General features: G+C 43.2%; 1 protein-coding gene across 1 annotated transcript in view; it reads left to right on the forward strand.

The window, feature by feature from the left end:
- The window catches only part of LOC147710431 (ER degradation-enhancing alpha-mannosidase-like protein 3), a 353,737-nt gene that overhangs the window by 43,752 nt on the left and 297,217 nt on the right, over window positions 1-12,768 (forward strand). Inside the window, exon 2 of the mRNA XM_086921118.1 lies at window positions 9,565-9,610. Within this exon, the coding sequence (XP_086777244.1) occupies window positions 9,565-9,610 (46 nt within the window). The remainder of the gene's footprint in view (window positions 1-9,564; window positions 9,611-12,768) is intronic.

The following is a 12,768-nucleotide window of genomic DNA, read 5'->3' on the forward strand; positions in this document are numbered from 1 at the left end:
CACGCCCCGCCAGAGGAACATTTCTTTTGAAATAAACCAGCTATGCAAAGGAGTAACAGTATGCAGTTCCAACTGTGCTAATCTTGAGGTCGTGATGGTTGCGTGATTGTCTTCTGAATATACCTGAATGCATTTTGTGACAAAGAAGCAGGGTTTCAAAATGACTTATCAGCAAAATGATCACATCAAAAGAAATTACATGATGCTGCATGCAGAAATGACGTTAGGCAGTGAGTCGGGTAACATCATGATAAACGTCTTGACCTAAAAAAAAATATATTACGTGTGTGTATGATGGGGGGTGGGGGGAGAAAAGCTGGAAACGAGCTGAACAGCAGTTACTGTCTGGCTGAACTTGCTCCAGATTGGGGGGAACAGAGTAAAAACCCCAGGAGACTTGTGTCAGTGAAATACACTAATACATTTTGTACTTCTGACTGCATGCACATTCTGTTATATAAGACAACTGTGCGACACTGTGCACTGTCTTTGTGTGTTTTGACATACAAATCCATCTTTGTATCAATCAGCCTGGCAATTGCATCCGCCTTGAAGACCCATCTGCCCAGGAGCATTACTGATGCGGGCTACTGATGTAATAATAAATTAACTCATGAATGAAAACATTTGTGGCTTTTCACTCCATAAGAGTGTTTAAGGGTGTAAAAGAAGAAGACAAAACTTAAGATAGCCTACAAAGTCTAACAAGAGTTGAATGCCAAATAGCCAATGCCAAATAGGTGCACTGCCATACTGGTGCTGTTAGATCTATCGGCGGCCTTCGACACGGTCGACCACAACATCTTGGTCGACCGTGTCCAAGGATTAGGTATCTGTCATACGGCCAAAAATCTAATTGCCTCTTTCCTTGCTAATAGAACGCAGGCGGTCACCCTAGGACCCTTTCAATCAGCACAACTCTCCGCCCCCTGTGGTGTTCCTCAAGGCTCATCCCTTAGTCCGACACTCTTCAACATCTATGTGTCGGACCTAGCTAAGACCATCAAAGCACACGGGATGAGCCTTACCTCGTACGCCGACGACACCCAACTAGTGTTGGCGATCAAAGGGGACGGAGAGCAAGTAGCTGAAAAATTCAAGATAGGGCTCCTAGATATAGGAGACTGGATGGCGCAAAACTGTTTAAAGTTAAACTCAGAGAAAACTGAGGTACTCATTTTCGGTCCATTATCACCAGCTTGGTCCACCACTTGGTGGCCGGAGTCCTTTGGCACACCTCCTATACCAGCTTCCAAGGTCAGGAACCTGGGGATTCTTTTTGACGATGGACTGAACTTTATGGATCATGCCAACAAGACTGCATCTATTGCGCACCTAAAATTAAAAATGATTCGCAAAATTCGTCCTTTTCTTCCCGAATCTGCGATTAAGACACTTGTTTCAGCCCTTGTCCTCTCATCCTTGGACTATTGTAACGGGTTATTTCTCAACGCACAAACCAGAGTTACTACAAAACTGCAAACTATACAAAACGCAGCAGCCCGCCTCATCACCGGCAAAACAAAGTTTGAACCCATTGCCAATAACATCAAAGATCTCCACTGGCTGACTGTACATAAAAGAGTCCACTTTAAGGCTCTTTGTATAGTTTTCAAAACACTCAATGACCAAGGACCATTTTTTCTACGAGACAAACTGCAATTTTACAAGCCTACAAGAGCTCTACGCTCAGCTGCCTCTAATCAGCTGCTTGTTCCACGCACCAAAACAGTGTCTTGGGGGGACCGTCGCTTTCTGGTGGCGGCCCCCAAACTTTGGAATACTTTGCCCCTTAACATCAGACAAAGCACCACGCTGTTCCAGTTTCGCAAACTTTTGAAAACCTGGCTTTTCTCTCATTAATCCACCCTTCTCTGTGTCCGGCTTAGTTCTTCACTCTTCATTTTCTCAATAATGGTTTGAGCGCCTTGACGCCTGAGGGTATAAGCAGCGCTTTACAAATGTCAAAAATAAATAAATAAATAAATAAATAGCCAGTTTGCAAGGAAAAATAACACAAGGCTATTGCAGTTTCAACAGACCAGAGCTTCCACCATGTCAGTTGGAGTATGTAATGCTAAAATCCATGCATTTGTTCGTCAAATTTAAATACAAGTGAATGGAACCATGAAAATGCGACGTGAGTATGAAACGAACTAAAACTAATGAGCAGGTGCCAGGATATTCTCTCAAGGATGAATGTGAAAAGGCCTAATGAAAAAATCAGGAGTGGAAGAGTATCATAAAGGGGGACCAAACACCAAACTTTTTGTGAGACCCTCAACAGCACTGTTATGCTAGGGGCATGTTTTCTGCTGGCGTACTTAGTAACTTATCGTCACATCATTGGTTCTATTATCCACCAGGAGGAATTGTCTCATGTTTGAGACTATCTGGGAGCCATGGTGTGAACGATTTGCTTAACTCACATATTGTTGAAGGGAGGAGGTATTTATTTATTAATTAAAAAGTGGGTAGTGGTATGATTAAAAGAAAAGGAGAGTTGAATGGAGAAGTATATGGTGTTTCTCACATCCATATCTGGAAAAAATCAGGTCAACATGTTTCAGCTTGCATTTTTTGGATCCCTTCTAGAAACTTTTTGGGATACTTTCCCATGGTTGTAGAAGTATTCTCTTAATAGAGTATTAGAGGACATTCTGTCCTTTCCTGAAGTTCCATCCCTGGTGGGCTCCGCTCCATATGTCTGGGGAGGGAGGCGGGGTACTGATGTTCCGCCGTACTTCACACTGCTTCTCATCTTACAGGTGCAGGCTGGAAGGGTCGCCAGAGAGAAGCAGTTTTGAAATACTCTCAAAATCTGCAGTTGTGCAATACGAAAACAATTGCTGGAGTGCACAAGAAACTATTTAACTTCGCACACACATTAGGATTGTAGTGGATTGAATGCTAACTGATTAACACACAAAGACATAGAAATGTAATCGTAAAATGCAACCGTGCATGTTAATGCACAAATGAGCACTGTTTTTGCAATACACTTCTATCTGCGCCTTATTAACATTAGATAAGTCCACTTTCTCAAAAGTTTAAGTTGTTTGACACTGCAGGCTTTACTTTTCCAGTCTAGTTTAGTTTTTGCATATTAAACATGTTTCAGCTTTTAACTAGTTGTATATTTATGGATATGTGCACACATATTTGCAAAATCAAATGTGTGTCTGTGGAGCAGTGAGTGCGGTGAGAAATCCCTTGCAGGGGAAGTGCGGCTATAAATATATAAATAAATAAATAAATATATATATATATATATATATATATATAAACGTTATGTGCGTATTATTTACTCCAGCTACCCAGAACTCTAAAAATCTTAATAATGATAATTTGTATGTAGAACTTTGTATCACACGGCTGTCATTTTTAAGATATGTAAATGATGAATGTAGTTATTACCCATTTAATTGTATAATATCGAGATTGTTCAGATTAATAATACTGGAATTGGCCAGCCTTTGGTATAATCTCAAACATTAAATGAGAGCAACTCCGCAGACCAAGAAGACCGGGTTTGCGAAACCGAAACCAAAAGAAATTCCTCTGGGTAAAGATTTCGTACCTACTTCATTTAATCGCACTCCCACACATATATTGAATTCATACTTCAAAGATATATATATATATATATTATGAGAACACTGTGAAAACCACGGAAATTTCTAAAAATTCTCATATTATTGTTCTAAAAATCATCTATCAATTCATTTTTTTGTTTTTTGAACACCGTAAAAACACGCGATGTCTATTGTTTCATTAAGAAACTGAAACTTAAAAAGTTCTTTGCATTAAAATCTGGCAAACAAATAACAAGCACTTCACCTGAAGAGAATGAAGGTTTAGGTCAAATACTATCGGTCTCTGACATGCCAATCTTGTTAACCACGTACGACTTGAAGGATCAAACTGAAATTCAGTTTTTACTTCCTGAGATAGATGTAGCCACACAAGAGAGACTGCGGAAAATAAACCTGTTGCAGAAAGGGGCTGGGAGCAGCCCTTTTAAACCCAAATCTTGCTTTGTGCCACTTATGCCTAAAGATGCGATCGATACTTTTCATGATATTGTCATTGAGGATCTTAAAAAATTGGACAATCAAGTGAATAGCAAAAAGAGAAAAAATATGCACTATAAGAAGCGTGAATATGACCAGCTCATGAAAAAGTTGGGTGAGAATCACAACATCATAATAAAAAAGTCGGATAAAGGTGGCAACTTGGTAATTTAGCCTCAGACAGGCCCGGTGGGCCGGGCCTGTCTGAGAGCCTTGCATCTCTCACCTAATGTGTATATGAGACACTCGGCCCACATGGACACTTGCTGAGAGGTACGTGGTGGGAAACGCTGGTTGGGGCACAAGACTCGGCGATCTCTCGCTCAGCAGCCTCTCCATAGTACCGCCCGCACCGTGTTACTTGCTCATCTTTTTAAAAAATTGTATTCTCCTGATTTTACTTGCTAGTTTGCACAGATCCCTATTTTAAAAACAATTGAATTCCTCCTTACCTCCTGCTCCTCTGACTGCACCCCGGTCCACCACGGGGCTCTCCCAATTGTTGTGGAGGGTGCAGGTTCACGCAGGGCGGCAGTCTTTCCTCGCTGCCAGTTGGGGGCGGAGCACCGCGATTTGCGCCGTGCCTCCACCCATAACTGGGGATGTGCTTCCCGTCGCGCCGAAGTCGCGCCAAAGGCAAGCCCGTCTGCGCCCGTCCGCGGCCGACTGAGGCCTGGGGCCACTCACTATGCCCGATTCACCCACTGTTAAACAGCCACAGAGCTCAAATCCCTCCAGGGAAAATGGCCTATCAGCCCTGACCTCCTCAGTACATTGAACAACGCTGGGATTCGATCGTCCACTAACGTCTCCCTCACCCCTTCCATGGACCCTTCCCCTCACATCCCCCCCACGAGCCCCAGGGCCCCACACCCTATAACCCCCCCTTTCCCTCAGAATGAACCATGACCATCTATCCATATGGTATCTAAATACTCGCTCATTAGTTAAGCACCAGCTCAAGATGTTTCATCTTTTGGATTCCGTCAGACCTGACATCCTGCTCCTATCCGAAACATGGCTCTCATCTGAGTCCATGCCAGACATACTGGCTGCCATCCCTGACCACTACTATATTCTTCAGGCTAACAGGCCAGGAGGCAAGGTAGGGGGGGGGAGTAGCAACCATCATCTCTCATCCTCACAAATTCACATCCCTCACTATCCCTAAAATCCCTTCCGCTGACATCTTGCTGTTCAAACTCAACTCCAAAAGTCTCCCTTAATATGTGCCCTTATCTATAGGCCACCTGCCCATTCGCCAAATTTTCTCCAGCTCTTCAGTAGTTTGACAGCAGAGCTAGCAATAAATCATGCCAAAATCCTCATTATAGGGGACTTCAATTACTGGCCCCACGACATGCGCGAGAGCGTCTGCTCGACACACTTCACGGAATCTCTAAGCGGCCTGAATTTCACCGAGCACATCAAAGTAGCCACCCACATCTAAGGACACACCTTGGATCAGGTCTGGAGCTTAAACCTGGACATCACCGATCTCCAGATTTCCCCCTGTGCCTGGTCTGACCACTTTTTTGTATCTCCTTCTCCATTATCAAACCCACCACAACCAAAGCTCCCACAACTGACCCTATCATGGTCAGGAATTGGAGTCGGGTGGACATCCCTACCCTTTGTGCAATCCTCACCTCTGCTTTGCCCAGCACCTCCCAATGCCCAGCGCTCTCACTCCATACACAGGCTGAGGATCTCAACTACTGGCTGGCTCAGGGTACAGATAACTTTGCCCCTTTGAAAAAACTCAAGAAGAAGCGGCCCCACGACGCCCAGCTCTGGTTCACCAAGGACCTCAAAGACATGAAACTTGCGCTGCGTCAAACTGAGCGCAAGTGGAGACTGGACTATAGGCCCCTCAAAAAATCCACCTTTCTTACGGCCTTACAAAAATACAAGTCAGCCATCCTCCTAGCCAAAACTGATTACTTTTCTGCCAAAATCTTGAACTCGACCTGTAAATCTAAAGCCATCTTCTTGATCGTGGACGAACTTGTGAAATTGGATCGTGTCACTATCAAACCCCTGCCATCACAATCCCTCTGCGACTCCCCTAACAGCTATTTTATTGAAAAGATCACAAAAATCAAAACTAGTATCCCCAAGACCCTATCACCCCCTGATTTCAATAGCGCACCCCGTAACTCCGTCCATTTCTCCAACTTCCCTTTGATCACTGAAGAGGCTTTTTTCTCCCTCCTCAAGAAAGTTCGTTCTGGCTCTCCACGGGATAGCTGCCCTCCTCACATTGCCCGGGAAATTTTCCTCACCATCCCTGACCCCCCGCCCACCCCCCCTCTCCCTCCTGAACAACTCCCTCACCTCCGGCATAGTCCCCAATCCCTTCAAAACTGCTGTGGTTTCACCCATTCTTAAAAAAGTAGGCTCCGATCCTGGGGCATTATGCAACTTTCGCCCAATTTCACTTCTTTCCTACCTGGGTAAAATCCTGGAGGCCTTTGTGGCAAATTGCCTAAGCACATTTGTGGGAGCCACCCACTACTTGGACCCCCACCAAGCCGGCTTTAGGCCTCAACACTCCGAGTCCATTGCCCTGGCCGTCCATGATGAGTTCAGAAAGGGAGCTGATCAGAACACCTCACCGGCACTGGTGCTCCTGGATCTGTCGGCGGCATTCGACATCGTCGACCACGCCGTTCTCCTCGACTGGGTCGAGAGCGCCGGCATCCGAGACCTACCGTTGAAATGGATTGCCTTTTTTCTCCAAGACAGATTCCAAGCCGTCCGCCTCAGAAGGTAAACGTCTCACCTGTGGTGTCCCTCAGGGCTCCTCCCTCTCCCCTCTTTTGTTCAATCTGTATATTCTTTCCCTGATCTCCGAACTTCAGCAAAGATCAGTAATTATTTTCAACTATGCCAATGCCCTGCAGCTCATTTTCAACATTGACCCCTCCCCCTCCTCTATTAAGAACGTTCAATCCACCATGTCCTTCATCACCAGTTGGATGAACGCAAACCAGCTCAAACCTAACCCCGGCAAGACTGAGCTGGTTCTTACTGGGCCCGCAGGTAACCTGTAGAACTCCACTTTCTCACCCCTCTCCCTTGGTTCACCTCCATCCCCTGTCAACTCGGTCAAGAGCCTAGGCATTACCATCAGCGCCATGAAACCGTTGGTGAACGCGCGCGGTACAAATACTTTTAACGTAACGTAACGTTTAACGTAACATCAGCAACGACCTTTCTATGAGGGCTCAAATCAATTCAGTGGTCTCTGTCTGCTTTTACCACCTGCGCCGTATTAGGAAAATTAGCAGACTGTTGTCACCTGAAGCTCTCGTCCAGGTCATCCTGGGACTAGTTATGTCCCGCATTGACTATGCGAATTCTTTGTATGTCGGTATACCCGCGCACCAATCCCACCGACTCCAACTCGTCCAGAATCAAGCAGCCAGGCTTATCCATGGCCAGCCCAAGTTTAGTCATACCAAACCCCTTCTTAGGAACCTCCATTGGCTCCTGGTGGCCCAGCACAGCCTTTTTAAATTGGGCTGCCTGATCCACAAAGCCCTCTCCTCCCCGGGTCCCTCCTTCATCTCCTCCCGAATCCACCGCTATGTCCCTTCCCGCGTCCTACGCTACTCCTGTTCCAATCTCCTGTCCCCCTGCTCCTTCAGGCGCAAGAGGCATGGTGGCCTGAGATTTTCATCCCAAGCCCCACTCTTCTGGAACTCCCTCCCCCCAGAACTTCGCCTTCTTCCCTCCTATGCCCAGTTTAGGAAGTCACTTAAGACCTGGATTTTCTCCCTAGCCTACAACTAATTCCACACTCTGCTGTGCACCTCAGCCTTCCACTCGGCGCCGAGAAACCTCTGTTGAACGCGCGCTCTATAAATTCCCTTTATCATATCATATCCTATTCAGGCGGCGAATAGAGAGCTGAATAATAATGAATGTTACAAGAAAGCTACATTGAAAGAATCCACTGCAGCAACATATACATTACAGAAACAACTAGCCCAATGGAGACTAGAAGGTCTCATTTCTACAGATGAATACAAATTCATGTACAAAGAATGTCCTGTTCTACCTGTACTGTACCTGATTCCAAAAGTACACAAAAACATAATGCCTATTTCAGGCAGGCCCATTATTTCAGCCGTAGACAGTGCAGGTGAATAAGTAGGACAATACATCGATTTCTTTTTACAGGATTTGGTCAAGGAGTTGCCTAGCTATGTTCAGGACACAGGAGATTTTTTAATGAAGACTTAGGACCTAGTATGGACAGATGACTTGTTTTTAATTATACTTGACCTAGAGTCACTCTATACTAGCATTGATCAAAGCATGGGATTGAGAGCAGTTAAACACATCTTGGATGTGGACCAGGTGAGTTTTATGAGCACAATAAGGTTATTTTAGAGCTCATTTTGTGGTGTCTTAATAACAACTTTTTTATTTTTGTTAAGGTTGTTTTTAAGCAATTGAGCGTGTTGCGATGAGAATCCGGTTTCTCTCCCAGCTACGCGTGTCTCCACGTTTACTGGTGGGAAGAACAGGTTCTTAGAAAGTTTTTGTTATGTGAACACCGTCAAACCACCAAAAAACATATAGCACAAACAGAAAAAAAACATCAATAATCAAGCTATTACATTAGCCTTCAAATTAATTCTCATCCATCAATTGATGTCCATGTACAATTATGAATTCATTTTTCATATATAATCATTCAGTGATGGTGGTTTATTTCACTATTGTTGGACGCCTTTCGTGGAAACCACCTTCTTTAGGACTTTTGAACTATACACGAGTCCTAATTTTGTTTTTTGAATCTCATACTGTTAATATTAAATAAGAAATATTGAAGTAAATAAAAAATTAATGAGGCTTGTACATATCTAAATTCTCATGGAACGATAAAGTAATTGAATGGCTTTGTTTCCCTCTTCAAAAGCATTGGAAAACAATTTTTAGCAAATACCCCACAAATAATAAAAGGGAATGGTTGGTGGGCTATATTTGTCATATAAAAATAACTCCTGTTTTGATCTCCAGTTCGTTCTCTGCAGCCTTCTGCTGCTTAATGATGAAAAAGAAAAGTCTCTATCCAGAGCCACTGTTGTCTTATTTCATTGCCCTGGTGATCTCACTTGAATCGTGATCTAAAATTCTAATGCATTTGTTCGACCTTCAACTCACTCGGGGTACAAAAGGAGTTAACCCACGAGAGGTGCCTGAGTTATTATTTGTGATGCATTTGCTGAGAATTGTTTTCCAGCCCTTTTGAGAAGAGAAACAGTCATTCAATTACCAAATTGTCTCATGAGAGATTAGATATTTACAAGCCTCATTCAGATTTATATATTGCAAGATTTCTTTAGTTATTACTCACAGTATATGCTTTTTAATTTTTTGTGGACGATAACATTGTTCCAAAGTCCTGTAGAAAATGTATATATGCTTAAATGTCTGCATACATGCTTGTAATTGTTTCCTTGTATTTCTTTTTTAGGAATCAGGTCGTAGAAATGTTCGATCATGCCTACGGCAGTTACATGGTGAGCTTTACTCCTCTTGTTATTATGTTTAATCAAGTGTCCAAAGCAAAATGTGCAACGTTAAACAAACATGATGGTAACTGCAGCCATATTCCACGCGCAGAGCTCGAAGCCTGGTCGGATTAAAGAGAAATATCAATAAATGAGTTGTGTGTGATGAATTATTAATGACTGATAATACCCACCGTGTACAGGGGTCTTGTTACCACAGTAAAATGCAGCGTTCGTTGTGAGCAAAAGACAGTGATAATAATAATAGCAATAACTACCCATTACTGATGTAAGTTGATTGCTTTCTACCAATGATTCTGATTTTATTGCAAGTTAAGTTACTGGAAAACAGTAATATACGTATTTGCTTAGTTTACTTTCACATGCTCTGTTCTCCTAATCACACATCTGCTTTAAGCCTTTAGACTCTGCAGACCCATCTGTAAAACATACTGACTGCAGTAAAACATCATCAAGAATTCAATCAGCCTGTTGCAAAGGTTGATTCCTGGCTTGCACTCAACAGTACAGTAGCCACTTCCAACTTGGCTGCTCTATATTTCTTTGTTTTAATTTTTGACAGGCAAACTGGTAGGGGAGTAGCTGTTTCTATACTTCATTAAAAATAATCTATGCAACTCATCCCTTCTCCAGAGCTCTTCTGTCAAAGGACAGATCCTACTCACTCATTTTGAACAATCTAGGTACTACTTTGGGTCCCAACGTGGCTCTCAAATGGGCTTTTGTATGTTACTATTAACTGGCCTATCCTGCAACTGCTGTCAACTGCTCTTTGCGATTTGGCCAATATTTAATTCAAGTTTGTCTCGTGCTAGCTTATCAGCTATCCAGATCAGCCAGTTGCACACCGAGCAGAGAAAGCCACATGCATGCTTCAACAAGAGGGATCAAGCTAGGCTAACTCCAAGATCACCTCTTCGATTACTAGTGAAGGAAAGAATTTGATTTTACCTTGGCTACTGGATTTTAAAGTGTATTATCAACCTTGCCCGAAAATCCTTCCAGCAAACCTCTTAACATCAGCCCTTCGTAAACCTTGCATGTGTAAATGATAAACTACCGATTTACCTGTAGGTTGAAGCTGAAATGAAAAGACAGTAGAACCTTTTTCATCTCAAAGACCAGCATTCTGGAATGCTCTTCCAGAAGCACCAATGTATTTCGCCAACTCACCAGCTTAAAATAAATTAAAAATAAAATAAAATCACTAAAAGCAAACCTTTTCTATGGTAGCGTTTTAAGACCAGAGGATAAATTCACACCCAGATGGTGGTTTAAATATTCTAATTGATAGATGAGTTGATAGATAGCTGTTAACTGTATACAGAATCCAAGTGAACTCAAAGCTTTTGGCCTAAACCTTTAAAAAGATGGCTTGATTGATATTCCCACTCCTCAGGCAGAGTGTGCTATCTGCACTGGATTTCCATTTGAAACTTTCTTATGATCTCAGCTCTCATCTTCCCTTTTAGTGATCTTTTAGAGGCTAAAGTAGCTACCATATGTTTCACATACCCTCTGGCAGCCATGCAGCAACCAGCTTCCCCAAGCATTATATAGCCTAGTTTCCCAACTGCGTCCTTTTTACAACAATCCAGCTGAGGTCCGCATATGCGTTGTTTCACGTGTGCAATACTGAAAAACTAAGCTCATCAGTTGTAGCTGGGAATGTATTTATTTATGGATTCATATAGCACCAGAATCGACTGAGGAGTATCTCTGTGCTTTGTGGAGGCATGTCAACTGTGCAGCGGCGGCTGCGTTTTAATTTTTTTTTTTTATTAAAAGCAGAACAAAGTGGTTTTAAGTAGTTTCCTAAAAGCTAGATGATTTGAGCATTCTCTTAAAGAGAGGGGAAGTTTGTTCCAGTATTTTGGTCCGAGGTATGATAGCGATTTCTCCCCCTAAGCTTGCACTCCTAATTCTGGGGACCTTCAGTAGATGTTAGGAGCTGGAACGCAAGGATCTCGGGGGGTGATAGGGAATGAATTTTTCTGACAGATAGCTGGGACCAAGATTGAATAATGCTTTGTGGATGGTACAACAGATCTTAAATTGTATCCGTTGGTGTATTGGCAGCCAGTGGAGAAGAGGACGAGAGGCAGATCTGGCGGCATGTTCAACACCAGTCGCGCCGCCGTATTCTGAACCACCTGCAGTTTATTGATTGATGCTTCATTAGCAGAAAGCAATAAACCGTTACAATAAACTAGGCAACTCAGTTTAAGAGTTTTTTTGTTGCAGAGTCAGGAAGCAAAGGAAAGACTCGCCAAAGTAGGCCCAAAGTATGAAAGCATGTACCAAGTGTCTGGCCAACATGTTCTTTGAAAGGAAGGGCATGGTCTAACCGGACTCCCAAGTTTTTGACAGAAACTTTGAGAATGGGAGGCTTTCCAAGATTAATGGGCCACCAATTGGGGGACCACAATATGAGGGCTTCCTCAAAAAGTAGGAGCTCGGTCTTCCTGACATTGCACTGAAGAAAGCTATTCCTCATCCATTGTGAAATGGCATTCATGCCCAGAGAGAAGGTCTCCTGGATGGTTGGAGTTAGTTCATTGAAGGGAAAGAGTAGCTGCGTATCGTCGGCATATGATATTGGAATGAAACCATATTTCCTTAGAACATTAGCCATGGGATCCACATAGATAATAAATAGGGTGGTGCTCAGGCAAGAGCCCTGTGGAACCCTTTTGGTAAGTTCCATGGGTGCCAAACGATACAGGCCAAAATTGACCGTCTGAGTCAGGCCAGATAGAAAACTTAACACCCAATGGAAGTCAGTCTCTTAGTCCTATTTCATTCAGCCTTCTCATTTGATGAGAAACAGTGTCTAATACGGCGGATAGGTCCGATAGCACCAACATTATAGAGTGGCCTTTGTCTAGGGTCATTCTGATGTTATCTGTGACCACTAGCAAGGCTGATTCAGTGCTATATTTGGGACTAAAACCTTACTGAGAAGGGTATAGGTTTCCTGACAATTCGACATAACTAGAGAGGTGTTTGTTGACATACCTCTCTAGTACTTTACTCAGAAATGGCCCCCAAACACCCTTGTTGCCGCTTCAGTTCAGCAACAGAAAAGATCATTTTAATTTCATTGTGTCTTCTTTCTTTAGGCAAAATTTATTATGTTGCTTCTC

The sequence above is a fragment of the Lissotriton vulgaris genome, chromosome 5 (genome assembly GCF_964263255.1).
Source record: "Lissotriton vulgaris chromosome 5, aLisVul1.2, whole genome shotgun sequence".
Lineage (NCBI taxonomy): Eukaryota > Metazoa > Chordata > Amphibia > Caudata > Salamandridae > Lissotriton > Lissotriton vulgaris.